The sequence below is a fragment of the Styela clava genome, chromosome 3 (assembly GCF_964204865.1).
Source record: "Styela clava chromosome 3, kaStyClav1.hap1.2, whole genome shotgun sequence".
NCBI classification, from domain to species: domain Eukaryota; kingdom Metazoa; phylum Chordata; class Ascidiacea; order Stolidobranchia; family Styelidae; genus Styela; species Styela clava.
The window spans coordinates 1,479,706-1,497,563 of NC_135252.1; the positions used below are offsets into that span (position 1 = coordinate 1,479,706).

The 17,858-nt window shown below is 35.8% G+C and overlaps 2 protein-coding genes across 2 annotated transcripts; both read right to left on the minus strand.

Moving 5' to 3' along the window:
- Positions 1-11,704: 11,704 nt before the first annotated feature.
- LOC120343043 (uncharacterized) lies at positions 11,705-16,088 on the minus strand. Its single transcript, XM_039412113.2, has 4 exons — positions 15,830-16,088; positions 14,796-14,880; positions 13,969-14,121; positions 11,705-12,111 (listed from the first exon to the last, which is right to left on the minus strand). The coding sequence occupies exons 1-4, from the start codon at positions 15,978-15,980 to the stop codon at positions 11,940-11,942; spliced, it is 561 nt and encodes a 186-aa protein (XP_039268047.2). The 5' UTR covers positions 15,981-16,088; the 3' UTR covers positions 11,705-11,939.
- Positions 16,089-16,417: 329 nt separating this feature from the next.
- LOC120343442 (uncharacterized) lies at positions 16,418-17,570 on the minus strand. The gene is made up of 3 exons (XM_039412613.2): positions 17,425-17,570; positions 17,116-17,288; positions 16,418-16,558 (listed from the first exon to the last, which is right to left on the minus strand). Exons 1-3 carry the CDS (start codon positions 17,546-17,548, stop codon positions 16,499-16,501), a joined length of 357 nt encoding a protein of 118 aa, XP_039268547.1. The 5' UTR covers positions 17,549-17,570; the 3' UTR covers positions 16,418-16,498.
- Between the last annotated feature and the right edge of the window lie 288 nt (positions 17,571-17,858).

The following is a 17,858-nucleotide window of genomic DNA, read 5'->3' on the forward strand; positions in this document are numbered from 1 at the left end:
CTGACAATATGGATAATGGTTTGCGGCATGTGTATCCTACACTGTGTCTGCAAACTAACAAATTGTCAACTCAATTGCAGAACAAAGCCCTATGTCTAGTACTTTATTATACCGTGTTTCCCTGAAAATAAGGCAGGGTTTTATTTGAATTTTCTTTCGAAAAATAACACTAGGGCTTATTTTGGGGGGATGTCTTTTATTTTCATTTCCTTCGGAATACTAAAAACATGTTTGCTAAACTCAGAAGATAAATAAACTGCAGCTCATGAAATAGCAGCAACTAGGATTATCTCCATTGTTACATAACAATAGAGGCAGACACTACCTAACAGAAAGTAAACAACATAGAAAGGTAAAAATGAATTCACTGATTTATATACACAGCATTTAAAATAGGAAACAATAAAACATTATAATAAAACGATATGTAAAATATTCAACCATATAGTACTGTAGCTATAACAACACAATTCTGTTAATTTTCGGGGCGTACATAGCAAATTTTGAGAACCAATGCCATAGGCATAAAATTATTTTGGTCAAACATACATAAAATGTTCACTATACTTTCTCAAGGCAAGTTAAATCATATATGACTGTAAAAATATTCCAATTTTCAGAAACCACACTGTTTTAAACCACTTATAGCTTGAAATATGTCATGATTACCGTAACTATTAAAAGCAACCTTAATCCATATCTCTGATTTTACCTCTGCATCTGTTTTAAGTGAATGAATTTGAAATTCGTAGTTTATGATCCTAATGACAAGAAGAGAATATATAAATATTCTTGCCTAAATTCTGCAGGTTATTCAGTTGATTATACTGGTATATATTTAATCATACCTTGTACTTCGATTAGAAATTAAGACAATAATGTTAAAATGTATTATTGGAAATAACACTCCAGGACTTCTACTCCAGGATTTCAGTCATAGTTGGCTAGTTTTATTGCTTCAAATTGATGATTTTACATTATCTCTATGCTTTCGAACCTCGTAGAATTTTTTATATATGATCTTCAAACCAACTGGTTGTAATTTTTATTCAAAAAAGTATCAAATGAGCCAGAAACTTCAAATAAATACACGTGGCATATAGAGTTGCAATTAGAATTTCACTTGATATTGACTTATTGCAATATCCACAACAAATAGTTACTTTGATTCAATTATTCTTATGGAATTACAATATTTCAAAATAAACCCAAATCTTTTTTCATCATTGAAAACGTTTTTTCATCAATTAAAACAAAAAATTCTTTGCAATAAATTGGTAATTTTCTCCATTAACTGAATCAGCATAATATGCTGTTTCCTGGTGTATTGAAAATAACATCAGAGGTCTTTCCTGTTGGTTTTCCCGAAATATGTTATCCTGAATTGCTATTTGATTTTTGCATGCTAAACTTGCAATACGTTTAGGACAAATCTGACAAAGTAGGCTATGTTTAGTTAATCTAGTCAATATCGCCACTAAGCTATTATTTTTCAATCACAATTACCGCCACCGGTACCTTATTCAACAATTTCATAATTTAATGTTTATAAAATGAGAACAGCAGTGTTGGCCCAAGCTCTCAGGCATAGCATAGGGTGGTTTACCTATGTTGCGTTACGACAAATTCCAGATCATTGACTTTAATAACCTAACATAATTAATATTGAAAAAATATAGACGGGTGATGTGCTACCCAAGTTTCCAGAAACCCAAATTTCAAGAAAAAAACATAAAAATGATAGCAAGCAATAGATTAATAATATTTAATCCAAATAGCTGAGTACTTTCCTTTGGAAAGTTGTCGAAAACAAACAAAAAACCATAAGGGATAATAGGCTAAAACATAATACATGATTGGAATGTGGGGATTTTTGAATTAGATTTTTATCACTGGTTGCATTTATTATCGATATTTTTGCGATTACTATAACTCACAAAAAAGAAACGATTTCTAAGTGTCTAGCAACTTTATCATGATGGTTTAATTGTATTGAATCTAGTTAGAAATATAATATATCATTGATCGTATTCTCTTTAGATAGGTCAAATTCTTCCATGCCATGTGTGTCTATGTATGACATCATTTTGCTAGTCTTGATACAGTAGATTCAGAGCCCTGAAAAGTCAAACTGTCAGTGCAGCAGTGGTTGTATTTCAGTATTTGGAGTGTATAATGCAACTAACTACAGAACTGACTTTGAGTGAACATTTCAGAGTTAGCAAGTTCAGTAGTTACGGTTTTTGTAGCTATGGGAACGAAGTTGCTTGTAAACTGGATGAACAACTTTAGTACACAACTCGTATAGATCCTGAAATAAATCCAAAAATCTCAGCGTGCAAAGTGTGACATGCCAAACCCCTGAGCCTGTGTGCAAACTTACCAAGATTGTTTGTAGATTGTTAGCGTGCAACTGACAGAATGGCCCCATTTGATATAAATTTGGACAAATAATTTTTAAATTATTTAAACGGAACATGCCAACTGGTGCTTTGAAGCACAGTCCTGTCACGCAAGATGGCGATGTTGCGAATTTCGCATAGGTTAAATAATCGTAACAAACAAACTGTGATAAACAGTTTTATACAGGCGAAGTAGTTTTTGCGCTTGCTTTTCAAGACAGGCCATTTAGTTGGTAACCAGCATTTGGCGTGGCTTAGTCAGGTGGGGGTTATTAGGATTGACACATTTTCCGAATTTTCTCCCCTTCAATTGATTTTTGCTCACATGCATTTTTGAGAGCACAAGTCTACTCAGGCGTGTTGCGTTCACCTGCCACGGAATCAAGTTTAGCATAGAAGTCTGGAGGTACATACAGACATAAGCAGATTTATTAAATGGATAAGTTGAGCATATGGCAGTATGGTACGGTACTGTAGTAAGATTGAGATATTGGAGTATGGGTTCTAATTTTTTAAATGCATGTGCGTCACGGCAGGTACTGACTATCGAAAATTTGGTACCGACCGGTACCGGTATGAAATCAGAAGGCTGGATGTAATAAACTGGAATACGTTTATCAACATCGTGCGAGGCTCGGTCGCTAGCGGTAAGTTACCATATCATTTTCGGATTTTCTCTTATTGAAGATAAATCACAAACAGATCTCGATTTTATTATACAACGTCTCTCTTTCGATGAGCAATGTGACATCCCAGCATTCGTCTAACTCGGTAATTTATTAACATACCGGACTACCGGTTCTGTACCGTACCAGGGGCCCCGACTAAAAAAGGTATCACAGGTATCAGTTTTAATTGACTAAAAAGGTAGGTATCAGTCAGGTGCGCAGCCAGGATTTTCAAAAAGGGGGAGGGGGGTTGAAAATCGGAAATTCCTTCCATTGCCGTCTGTCACGGTCACCGCGATTGCGCGCTCGTTAAAAGAGTCGCCCTTTCAGCGTATAATGGTTTTTCTGTTGCATAAAATATTCAATTTATAATAACTACGATGTTCTAAAATGTCCTAATATAATAATTTAGTTGAGTCCAACGTAACGGTTGCGTCTTCTCATATCAAAATAAAAACATCACTCACGTAAAATACCACGGCGATCTCTGGATATAAAAATATGTGAAACTGCCTAATGCATTTAATTTTGATACGTATTTTTGCAATCTTGCGGCGAACTCGTTATAGCCGTTAGAAAAATCTCAATAACTGATATAAAGTCCGTAGAGTACAATTTTATTTCAAACAATGAAAATACCTGTCTATCAAATAAAATACAAGTATATCAGTAAATCAAAAATACATATTTATCGCCTCGGAATTCACGTGGAAAAGTCGCCGCGATTACGCCACTTGTTAAAAGAGCTGACTTTTTCAACGAATAATGACTTTTCTGTTGTGCGAAGCAATCAATCCATGACCAATACAGGCCTATTTGATACGAGCATATCCATACATACAAGCATATTATTATATTACCACTCAAAGGTGCTGTATTTGCGCCTAAATTTTGATTTCATTGTTATGAATATATGTATATTTGATGTTGTGTTGTCTCTATTTATATATATTGTCTTGTCTTATAAACTCCCAGGGAAGAATAAAAACTAAATATCCAAAACATATATCTTTTATTATTAAAACCTTTTTGATTTATTAAATTTTCATTTCTCTTGTTTCGTTACTTACGTTACATTGGTACTTGCGTTACACAATATGACATTGAATATTGAAAACTTTATACAACCATGAGAAATAAAAATGTGCACATATTGTATGTGTAGCTATCTACAGGAAGATGGTGTATTGCTAAAAAAAAAGAATTACAGTATTTTTTTTCAGATAAATAAAAAAATGCCCAAAAAAATGTACTTTCGCTACATTTAAATTGTTACCAGTAGATTGCGGCTAATGATGCCAAGAAATAGTATTATACAAAATTGAATTATTTTTTGGGAATGGTTATGCCACTCCAACATATCAAATAATTTATGGTTTTTCATGATACGTCATTAAGGCTAAAACCCCAAGATTGTTTCAATGACTTATGATGGCGAAATTTGGGGTCAATGCATCACCAACTCTCCATGACTGTCACATTTTTATTTGTCCCTGTAGGTTTGTTATAAATTGCGTTCACAAAACTCCAAGATATATTCTATGAAAATTTTGGTTGTTTATGCAGGATTGATCACTTTTATTTTTTTCTAATTTGTCCCCATTTCCATGGAATTGCCCCCCTGTATATACAGTTTGTATACTCCACCCTTACCACTTTCACCACACCAACCCACCCATTGCCCCACCTTGCACAACTGTCTATATAAGGGAGCATATTATACATATCTAATCTAATGTTTTTTGTTTCATATTTGTCAAAAGAGGTGCATGCCGCACATTTGTGTTTTAGGCCAGCCAGGTCTTGTGCGTGCATCCCGTCTTAAATAATAATAATTGTTCATTTATTTATGTATCACTATTACGAGACGAATAAACATACATACATACAACACTGACTCCGCTTAATCGCAATGCTGCCATCCGATTATTTTTAAGCTAAAACAGTAAAACCAATCGAGAAATCAGTGAATCTGCTGTAAAATCTCACTGAGTAAAATAATTTTAATACAATAAAAATTGATTGAATATACTTTAGATTAATTATCTTATATATCATCACAACCTGGGAAAAAGTCGCGTTCCCAACCTTGTATAACAGTATAATACGACAATCTGACAATTTAAAGTATGGTAATGGATAAAAAGATAAATCCCGCTCACAATTGACAGTGTTTCGATTTCAGTGACGATATGCTGATATGTTTCTAAACGCCAGCCAAACATAGACTACTAAAATTTGCAATTTTCAGTGCGTAGAAAAGGGTTTTTGGACTGTCGGGGCCTCAACAAAACTTATTATTGTTTACGGTTTTATTCTCAGTATTTCAGTATTTTATATTACCGCTTTTCAATCAAAAAATTTGCACCGCGGATTCACTCCTTCATTTGTCTTTAGAACCTCGCCGCCGATGAACTTTTAATAACTTTCATCAGATTCACAATTCCGTGCGAGTACTGGTACCGGTACCGGTACAAAGATAAAATAATTATCATTGTTACCGGTATTGTGGCACAAATTTGTAAAAAAAATTGTAATTTTGAATTTAGAGAGAATAAACACCACCATAAAGGCGTCTACGACCTAAATACAGAAATAACAAGTCACGCTGATGAAAACAATCTGCGATTTTAGCTAAATGCGATTGCATGCGTTGTTGGCGACTTTCTCAGTTTTCAAAAAACTTCAAAAGAGGTGTTTCGACCTGATGGCTGCGCCACTGGTATCAGTAGTAGATGACTAAAAAGGTAGGGTTGGGGTATTGGTAACCCTAACCTTACATTTTTGATCATCTACTACGGTACTGATACCTACCGTACGGTACGGTTCCGGTACCTCTTTAGTCAATGATACGGTACCGGTACCGGTACCTTTTCAGTCATTTCTGCATTTACTACTGATACCTACCTTTTTAGTCATCTATGCTACTACTGTTTCTTGCCTTTTTAGTCACTGATATCTACCTCTTTTAGTCAGGTCCCCGTATCAGTACCGTACCGGTACCGGTACGGCGGTACCTTCTTCTGGTGGAGATTTAACGCTAGCCCTAATACTGACAATACGAGCTTTCCGAATTCCGATAGCAGGAGCAGTCGGCCTGCGCTGGCACCATAAATTAATGGGACCGAGGTTTTAACGTCGTGTTGAGGACAGAGGTTACACAGAAAAACAAGGAACCTTTCCAGCAGGATTTGTTGAATCGTATTGGTATTTATTGGACACGTTAGTGAACCTATGGATCGTTTCAATATTATGTTGTTGTTCTTTGACACTTTTTGGACACCTAGTGGAAAATCTAAAAAGTCGCTTTTGTCTTTGATTACTGGACCAATTGCTTTGAAGTTTTTAGTCGTTAAAGATGAAATTTCTCTCCAGAAGGCTATTACTTTTATTTATTTCAAATATTTCTGTTAGCTCTGTGAGAATTGTTTTTATTTGCTATGACGTCACCGAACGTTCTGCGAACGCATATGCTGGCACTCCTCTTCGTGTTCTTTTGATCACGTGTCCATCCACGTGAATTGTCCATCAGCCCCATGTTAGTATGTTAGTCGTTGATCAGCCCTAAACGGCTATGACAGTCACTGTACCAAAATTTGTACCCCGATTCAGGTGGTTCCAAGTTGACGCATGTTATTTTGTAACGTTTTTATGTGAAATGTTTGTCTGTGGTTCGGTACCTGATCCGGTAATACGGTAGATAATTGACTCACATCCAGAGATATTTCAATTGATGTTTCAATATAATCAACAATAATGAATCATTGTCACAGGACCTAAAATATCTATGCCAGTCCATGTACCGTCACAGTACCCTAATACATGTACTGGTAAGTCATCGCATATGATTTTGGGGGAATTGTTCTGCGTGTTCATATATTTGAGCATTGCTCTCTTGTTCACGGTTGAATCTACGACCGGGATTGCGATAAATAAATAATTATTCAGAGTTTACAGTGTAAAGATATATTGCTGTTTGGTAAATTTGGTAAAAATGTTACACAGTGGGCCGGCCCTATGAACCCTTCCCCGACCTTTGACCCCCGGAAAATTGTTCCTATACTTTACCATTGCAAAATGTTCGAGGCTATTTTGAGAGTGCTTTTGCGAGTTGGCGCTTGTAAAATGAAGTATGTATTTCAAACCATCATTATGATTCATCGCATACAACAATCTGCTTTTTAAAAGTACTGGTAAAGAATTTCAAACTAGTCTATCACTGATATTTCTACACTAATTTTTATTACTGCAATTAAATTAAAACTTCTAGGAAGACAGAGTGATCATTGAATTATCTGATTTATATTTAAGTTTCCGAAACACAACTGAAAACTAACGAATTGAGTTCAAAAACGCAAAAACGAGGTAATGTTTACAACCACGCTTGAAAATCTGTCTGAGTGAGAAAAGTGTCTGAGCGAATGCGAAAAGGGGGAAATGTTACGTCACTTTTTTCATCTTGCTGATTGGCCAATGTCACAAAGTAAACAAGGAAGTCGATGCTCGGGGAAAGGGTCATAGACACTAGAACTGATATCTCTCCAGAACCCGATTGGTTTCAGGAAACGGTTGCTGAAACCAGTTGAAAATGTGGATTTAACTTGATTGTTTTTCGAATATGAAAAGTTAGCATGGACTCCAGACAATTGATTACCTTCGATTTCCATTTTTGGAAAATTGCACCAAATTATATTCTATCATTGTAAATCCAATATTTCAATTCTTTATCCCTTATATTTATATTCCTTTTTCATATACCATACCAATTATCCAAATATGCTCATAATCATTGGGCATCATTACCCCATTTTTTTCTCTATATTATGAAATTTCTAGACCCTTAGTAATTTTTCTAAATGTGCATGGCTCAACCTGATAACTAAATTCAATCATTAGCCCCTTTTTATTTGTTCTTTTTTTTTCAATAATATAAGTGTGTAATATTCTAATAATTAGCCGTTACACACATAGTCATCCAATAACAGTGAATTTGGGATGAGCTGACTTGTATGACCGTATAATCGTATCGCTCCCTCCAGTCTTTACCTTTAACAGTGTTTATTATTGGACAAGTAGTGGACATAACGATCGTTTCAATATTATGTTGGTCTTGTTGTTGTTCTTTGACACATTTTGGACATCTAGTGGAAAATCTAAAAAACCGCTTTTCTCTTTCATTACTGGACCGATTGCTTCGAAATTTTTACTGGTTAAAGATGAAATTTTTCTCCAGAAGGCTATTACTTTTATTTATTTCAAATATTTTTGTTAGATTTGTTTTTGTTTGCTATGACGTCACCGAACGTTCTGCGGACGCATAGCCCGACACTCCTCATCTTTTTGATCACGTGACATCGAACGTCGATGGTTCGTAACGAAGTCCTTACGGTACTTTGCTACGATTTTTTCCTTACGCTGTCTTACTACGGTACCGGTACTGTACCGTACATTATTGCAATACTGTTAGTTTTCTTTTCTGCGGGGACGTTACCGTACCGCCTTAGCGAAAGTTGGAAGTCCTACTGTACTGCTTCGCTTGGTGTAAATATATTTGTAGACTGTGATCTGACTGTACGGGTAAACCGTACTGCACCATTAGTGGTGGTAGCCTAAAAGTCTCATTGCGCGCATTACGGAGATAAACAAGGAAATCGATACTCTGGGAAACACGCATTTGTGGGACATGAAATGTACTTATAGGTAGTTTCACAATTAAGAAGCAGAAAACATCCAGCCTTTCCGACGAGAAGATAGCTTTTTGTCAATGCAGAACCACCACCTACAATTTTTCTTAGGGATAAGCACGATCGGGGTATTGTATGGGCTCACACATGGTTGAACGGCCCCAGAAGACGGCATTCCATCCACTTCTTTCTACGCAATTCTGTTTGACTGTTACTATTCGATGTTTCCCTATTTATGTCCTCCACATGATGTTTCGTTGCTTAATTGCAGCATTGCAAATCAATAGCCGCTTTCTCATCATAATATTGCAAAATAGGCGACTTCATCGCCTTAAATTGTATTGAAATATACAATTGTACTTTTTCGTCCCATATGAACTCATTATCTTTTCTAAGAAGTTCTCTGATATATGCATTGATTTGAGATAATTTTGGACCAAATCGCTGCAAGAAATCTGTTGTAGCCAGAATTCTTCGTAGCCTACCTCTTGTTTATCAGTCGGATGAGGCATATCTCTGATATCTTCCAATTTTGTCAAATCTGGTTTTAAACCGTCTTTGCAGACAACTTGACCCAAGTAAACAACTTCAGTTTTCATATGTTGAAATTTCTCTTTATTCAACTTAATACCCTTCACTCTACATCTTTTCAAAAAATCATAAAAAAAAATTCTTGGTATTGAACGTCGCCTCTCCTATGCTATCACCCACACCATATATCAAGATATCATCGGTAACTGGCATAACTCCACTTGAAACGTTCAGAGCAAACTTTAGACGGCGCACAAGTTCCGAATGACATTCTTTTTCACCTATACCGCCCCCATGGAGTACCAAATGTTGTTAAATAACTACTTCTAACATCCAGTTCAATATGCCAAAATTCATTTTTAACGTCGGCAATGGTGAGTACTTTTTGCCTTATGCAAGTGGGGCATTGCATCATCAATAGTAGGCATTGAATGCTTGTTTCGTTCGAGTGCCTTATTGGACACGTAGTGGACAAAACGATCGTTTCAATAATATGTTGTTGTTGTTGTTGTTGTTGTTCTTTGACACGTTTTTAAAAAGTCGCTTTTCTCTTCGAATACTGGACCAATTGCTTTGAAATTTTCAGTGGTTAAAGATTAATTTTTTCGCTAGAAGGCTATTACTTTTGTTTATTCTTAAATTTTATATGAATCCTATGAGATATGATATTTCATACAAAATTTCGCGGTATTTATTTTTACTCATGGGAACACTGTTTTACACTTATTTCAAGCGGTTTCGCGATCGATTGTCTTGCTCAGTACTACAGCTACTGTAGGTCGGTACTGGTAAGTTGCCATACCGGTACCGTAACGCAGTGAAATTGACTTATTCCTTCCGCGGTATAACTAATGCTGCAATGCAAGTTTTATAGCCTATCGTATGCGGAACGGAATATCAGACCTACAGGTTCGGTACCGGTACTGGTAGCTCAGTACGTAAGTACGATACTGGTACTGGTGCCGGTACCGGTGTCCTACCACAATGAAATTACCGTAACTTATTCTTTCACGGTCCTACCAGTGCAGTAATGCAAGCGTTGTAGCACTTGTAGCCTACTATATTTGTTTATTTTGATGAGAGTCTACTGGAAACAACATAAAATTTGAAAGGGAAGAATTGTTCTGTGATCAAATATCTGTCCTAAAGTGTAAACAACATAAAATTGGCAAGGGAACAACTGTTCTGAGATCAATTACCGTATATGGCCTACAGTGTACAGGTAAGATGCTGCCTGACTGCTAACTCAGTACCGCTTGACACGTTTTTAAAAAGTCGCTTTTCTCTTCGAATACTGGACCAATTGCTTTGAAATTTTTAGTGGTTAAAGATAAAAATTTTCTCCAGAAGGCTATTACTTTTTTTTTCGCTATGACGTCATCAAAATTATGTGACTCTACGTGTCCATATATTTGAGCATAGCTCTCTTGTTTAAATTAAGGCTTTGGGACAAGGCAAGACATACACGATTATTTTTCAAATTCCTTCGATACTACAATTAAATTTGAAATCTATGGCGTATGACAATCTACAGGAGATATAATACCCTCCCTCATTTACCAGTCTCATTCCTTTGCATTGAAGTGACAATGGAACCGGAATAACAGTATTATCAACTTCCATGAGTTTCGATTTTCCTTTCCAGCGAACTCGGTAAAAATTTGGCTGAGCGACATCTTGCCAAATCTACATGAATTAGAGCTGGTACAAAAGATATTTCCATAATTGACTAAATTTAGTTCTTGAATTGCCCCAAAACCCATGGTTATAAACCGGTACAGAGATCCTTCCTAATTGATACTAAAATTATTCAACAATAATTGAGTAAACAACTTCTTATGAGATAAATTGGTACTGCTATTAGTATTAATTTTTTCACACATAACAATGTCATTTTTAGAATAGGTATCGACACATTCAGCATCTGGGCCATTGGTCCCAAGATTATATTCAGTTCTTAGAAATTTCACATCAAAGTGGTTTTTAAATTGCATCTGGTGCAAATTTTCCCTTACGCTGGGCGATAATTTCTACCATACAATATACACTCATGAATATTGAGTTTACTCTCATTAGTACTTTCAGTCCCAAGCGTAAAATGTGACTTTTTAGTTTGGTTGCTTTCAGTTGCGTTGACATTTTCTATCGCTGCCTTCATTGTTTCTAAGCGAATCATTGTAGATTCGTGAGCTCAACAGCGATCAATACACTTTGCAAGAGTTAAATCTCGTTCTTGTAACAATCTTTGTCTAACTCTAAGATCATTATCAGGTACTCCATCAATTATTTGGTCTCGTATGAGACTATCTTCCAATGCTCCGAAATTACAGGTTTTTGACAAAGATCTCAGACTTGACAAAAATGTGGCAAAATATTCACCAGGCAATTGCTCTCCATTATTAAAAACTTATCTTTCATAGCTTTCATTTATTTGGCCAACACAGAATAGTTCAAGCTTTTCTAGAACCTTGTTAATAACTTTATTGTCTTCTTCTATTGCAAACATACCAGTTGTGGAGCTATAGGTTCTGCAGTGTTTTTTTAAATTAGGTTAAAAGAGAACATGTTTTTAAAATTTTGAATCCCTCTCTTCCTAATCCTAAAACTATCAGTTCTCGAACAATGTAGTGCTATTGGTTAATATAATTATTCACTTAATCAGAAATTTGATGGTAGTCTGGTGGTGAAATATCACTGCATTGACTTGAAGCTATCTTAGGTCGAAGAGCTTCTTCTTGGTCCGATATGAGTGATAACTTGTCATATGATGGAGGTCGATCTTCGAGATTAACGACAAATCCTTGTTCCAGCGAATGTTCGTGCCATCTGTATAAATCATGACATGAACTAATCAAGGTAGGTTATGAGTAATCCAATATTTATGAAAAAGAAATTTCAACAATTAACTGCCGTAATTCATGATTGCGCGAATGTCCACGTGAGTTCTTCAGACGGGGTTAATGTATTAAGTATGGGTGGTGTGTGGCTGTGTGCTATACATGGTGAAATAGAACTCGGGTCATTTGGAACACATTCCAAAGAAACTTTTGTGCAAAATGTCCTACATGTGTGAAACTTTTGAGTACCATCATATACAAACAGAAGTTCAAGTGCTAAATAAGTGTTTTTTAATTTCGAAGAAGTAGCCTATTGAAGAAATTTTAGGGTTTTCATTACTAGAGTACTGTACATCCGGTTTCTAAACATTTGCTAGTGCTTTAAAACAGGGGTGTGCAACCTTTTTCGCAGGCGGGTCAAATATCAATAACTGGGTAAAACCGCGGGCCGCACCTCAATTTAACATAGGTTTTCTATTAGTTGCAGGCACAATATAGTGTCTCTTTTTCTTATTGATCTCATGTCATCATTAGTGTTTTTTTAGAAATGATGAGGTAGAACGCATAAATTTATTTGAAATTGTAATTCAAATATATTGTCACATCCAATTTAAACGAGAGAAATTTCAGTGAGAAATTTGATGCTTTTTTATCCAAATTTGCTTTATGGAATTGCTAGCAATTCGATATGACGCCCATTTTAGAAATGAACATGTAACTGAAAAGTGGCATATTTGAAGCCATGACTTTTTTCAAATGTGGAAAGTTATCTTGGTGTTTTCTGTAAAATGCGCCAAGATTCATTTCATTTCAAATAATTTGCTGTCAAATCTTATTTTAGATTAGATTTAGACAAAATCAACTGATTTGCTGGAACCAAAACTCATTAGCTTTTGTGTCTTTTAATAATAAATTTTTTCAAACTGCTGTCTATGGTTGCCTAATCTTCAATTGCCCGTTCTTGCAAATTCATTAAGTCTACTCTGCACTTTTTTTAAATTGTTCGCTGCTCAGCAAGTGACAGCTTTGTGAATCGTGTTGTTCCCCTCGCTGTTAGGTAGTTGTAACGTCATAGACATAGATAATAAATTGGACTCGAATATAACGCGAAGGGAACCAGATCAAACTAAATGAAAAACTAGTTTAGATGGCCGCACACCATTCTAAATGGGCACTTCTCCGCGGGCCGCACAATTCTCCCTTGCGGGCCGCATTTGGCCCACGGGCCGCACATTGCACACCCCTGCTTTAAACTATTACGATTTATCTTCGAATATAAGTCTTGTACTCGTTTGGTAAAACCATCGATCATTTGACTCACTTCATGTTCCACCGGCGGAAAGAGTGTGATTGGCCTAAATTGCACAACTAAGGTTTAAGTATACCAGTGTTGAATTTTGTCTCGCTTTATTGCGAACTAGTTAGTAAACAAAATGAACGGGGACCAGACATGGGTGTCAAAATATGGATACCTTTTTTGCAAGTAGAGTGACAACGGATATTGTATAAAATGCATTTCAGTTTAATAGTTGACGGAAGAAATCTAAAAATACTCTATAAATATGCCAATGCCACCATAAAACTATAATATGCGCGGACAAATTAACTTTCGGATAGATGACAAATGCGTAGTTTAAGCGTTTTGGAGTTTATGAACGAATTGTATCAAGATCGCATTTTTTCTGATTATATTTTTTGAATTTATATACTAAACGTAATTAGAAGTTTGAAAAATTGGTGCAGTGTAGGTCTTCCGTAGGCTACCCTATATTAAGCGTAGCAAAGTTAGGATGGACTGAAAGTGGATAATAATTAATAATTAAGCAAGCAATATATTTGGTTTCACCTTCCGGGCGACATGTGTTGACAGAATTCGGATATTAATTGGCGCGCTTGTTGCGGTGAAATGTCGTAAGAATTAATTTCTTCTACTGGTGCTTCGTCTTGCAATATTTCAAAACTTGTTGCATTGCTTATATCGTCTCCATCTTCGGTTGGACTAGAAAAAATAAGACAATTGATTAGTTTGCACCATGACCCGGTGGCTATTGCGCTGAGCGTAACCAATCGTCGCAGGTTGGAGATATCGGGTTGTCAACATAGAAAATTCACTAAAGAGAAATAAGTTTAGTGGTGACACTGAAATTTTACGGTACTCCCGAAGTATGTGAACCAAGATGGCGGACATCGGAATGTGGTATGTGTACCAGGTTAGGCCATAATTTTATTCCAATTTTCCTTATTTTAGTTCTATTACGAGTTCGAATACTATAGCCAAGTGACTCCCGTAGTGTTTGTACTTTAAATTATGGCCTAACCCTAACCTGGAACACATACTACGTTCCGGTGTCCGCCATCCTGGTTCACATACTTCGGGAGTACCCATTTTACAATAAAAATATTATGTCAAGTATGGCAATGCTGAAATTTGTTTAGACAGAATGCCTGGAAACGCCGTCTAATATTCAGCACCAGCACTTATTCATTCTAGGTCTGTTTGTATGCTTTGGTATTTATATTGGCTAATTTATAAACCAGATTCATTGTTTTGGTAATCGAATAATAAGTGAACCATCGAATAAGGTTGATCACTAAATGCTATGTATAAAATATGCTTACTGATTAAAGTACTAATTAATAAAATATCATAAGGAGATCAGATTTGGTCTTCACCTGCTGTCACATGCAGAACACGCCCGCAAAATGCAAAAGATCACAATCACGGCACCGATCACAAAAGCAGCACAAGCAATGAAACCTAAAAATATTTGCAAATACAGTAATAGGCTCGTAAAAGTAAACTAAAATTAATAAAATATACATACAAAAGCGACAACTTTTATTCGTACTGACAAGTCCCCCTGTTTCGGGAAACGGTAATTACATACTATGCTACACGCACAAACGCGTCATGGACAATGTGCATTACGCTCTGTTTCATTTCGCATGGAATGTCTATTTTATATGTACGAACTTGTATCAAGCGTATCTACTCTTCTCTACCAGCAAATACAGCAAGCAATGACCAATTTGTTTCCCATCGCTAAGAGACACCAGTAATGAACCCATTTTTTGAATTACATTGATTGCACAATTGCGTTCCCTTTAAATTGTATATTAGCGCCGTTAAAATGGGATGAATAGTGAACTGTGATAATTTCAAATCATCGTATCAGCGTCGGTACAGCGTGAGGATAACGCAATGACTACAGCATGTGCGTAAAAAAAGGAACGTTTAAAAACCACATCAGCACCAGTCTCTATGTATCGGGTTTGTTTGTGATTTGTATACCCTACAAATATGAGTTCGACAAGAAAGTAATGCTCAAATATATGGACACGACCTATAAACGAAACCTATATTACAATAAGGAAGTTACATACAATTTTTCATCTTCCAAGTATTAGAGATTTGATTCGATTGGAAAAAATATTCGATTTTATTCTGAGGCATCAGGTATTCAAAAAAATGCCCAGCTCTAGTAGTAATTGAATCAATACGCCACAATAACAACATATTAGCAAAACGATCGATCCATGAGTCCATTTCGTGTCCAATAATTTAGTTTATTCAATAGCTAGACGAAATTGTATATTGACTGAGTTATGCTTTCTGTCGCCAAACACTATATCTAATAAATGGGTATGTTTATATCCCATATTGTACTCATTCGGAGGTTGTAAAGATTCATGATTAATATTCTTACCGTAACGAGGCCCGACACCTTTAACTATCCATTGGCCTCCGGCAGATATCCCTAGAAGTGCAGTCGCCAAAAAAATTATAACGGAACACGAACGCAGGAAAACGCAGCATGGCTTAGTTTGAAATTCATCCGATGAATCCAAAAAAATCATGCCGAATTTAAACGTCGTTAACAATAATACAAACAATGGCCTTAATACGCTGACCTACCCTAATTTCTATTACCTATTTGAACTACCTATATCTAACATTCCTATCTATTCTATTTCTCAGTACAAATTCAAAACATCGCTCCAAGTTTGGATCTGTGACGCAATAAGTGAATTTAACAGGGTGCATAGATGAATAGAATTATAATATGCGCTTGAAAGCCAAACAACATTATTTTTCCGAGACTTACTTTTTGACAGACTCTTTAAAATTCACCGAAACAAGTTCGAGTTAGGCCTACATATTCCATACTTTTCTGACGATCAAAGAATTATGAACAAGCAAACAGAGATACTTTGGAAAAGTAATATCCTAGAAGAGATCACCGCGATATGATAACGAGTAACATATCTAATGCGTCCGATCGCTCATTCATACGTATTGAAAATAATATACTTTATTCATTATAAAGTGTTATAACAATGTCACGATAATTCATGGAAGTGGATGATATTTTTCTTCAATTCGTAGCCACGGTGCGGCGAAAATCAGCTTCCGTGTATCCCGGCAAGGGCACGATCTGGAAAGAAAGAATAATGCAAATTTAAAATAAAAATCAATAATATTCCTTTTCTGTTTCAATTATTGATATTTGAAGCAACAATAACTTCATTTCCCATGTCAGAATCTAGCTATCTTTGAATAAGATAAGCAGCGCAAGAGGTATCGCCGTAAGCATACGGTGAAACCGCTACGCTAATATTAATTAAACATTTCAACCGAGCCGCCCAAATCGAAGGTTCGTTTGCAAAAATGAGTAAAACATTCAATAAAGTAGGAATGTCAGTTTGACGTGGATATTGTGAGATTCAATACACATGAGCCAAAGTTTTTTTTTTTTCACAAAACATGTAGGCTGGTCGGAGTTTGATGCGCTATTTTGCGGGATATTGCTTTCGAAATATCTCGAGGAGTCGAAGCTTTAAACGACAAATTTCCAGTCGAAATATTGGGTAAGAGTCGCGTTTTCTGACCCGGAGTAATAGTCAAAATTGTTGTCAATATTGAGTCGGAGCCCATCATAGTTGAAAGGTTTGAAATCGGAGTTAGTGATCTCCTTGAAGCAAATTAACTTACATCGAGGGAACTATGTCTTCTCAATCGATTCATGGATTTCGCACCCAATGATCTTACATTTGCTGCAACTCCACGTTGAGGTTCAAGCCTTCCACTCTGGTATAATTTTCTACAAGTTACGTAGATTATTGAGGTAACTACAAAAGTACCAACGATGACGCCGATTGCTATTCCTGAAAAGATACCCGGAGTTAGCGTAGAAACAAATTACGTGTTCAATTACTTCAAAACTCAGCTCAATGCGTCAAGTATATGCTCTGCAAGCTAAAAGTAAGCAAAGTGTACTATACTAAACCTTGTACAGTATACCTTTTGCATTTGGATCTTCAAGAGTTTCAGCATGTCTGTATCCAAAATAGGAAGCAATTGTAAATATAATGAGCAAACAAGCAGGATAAAAATACCCCGGAACATCTTTCAAGATGCCGGGCATCTTGCAACTTTACATGACATCAATTTCTAATGATATTTGGAAAAATTTAATATAATATCATATTGTTTTGTGATGTAACAATGATATTCATACTAGCGAATATCGATTGATAAACGTCCACAAATAAGATGTTCTTATCGTTTGAATATACTTCGTTATACAAAATAGCATATTGGAATAAATCAAAATTTCAAACAGCATGTTTTCATACCAGACAATTAAAGCGAGGCATTTAGGAAATTTTCAGAGGCATTGCGATAAGGAACACCTCACTAGTCGAAACTGTGATAATGTTTCCTAAAAGCTTTCA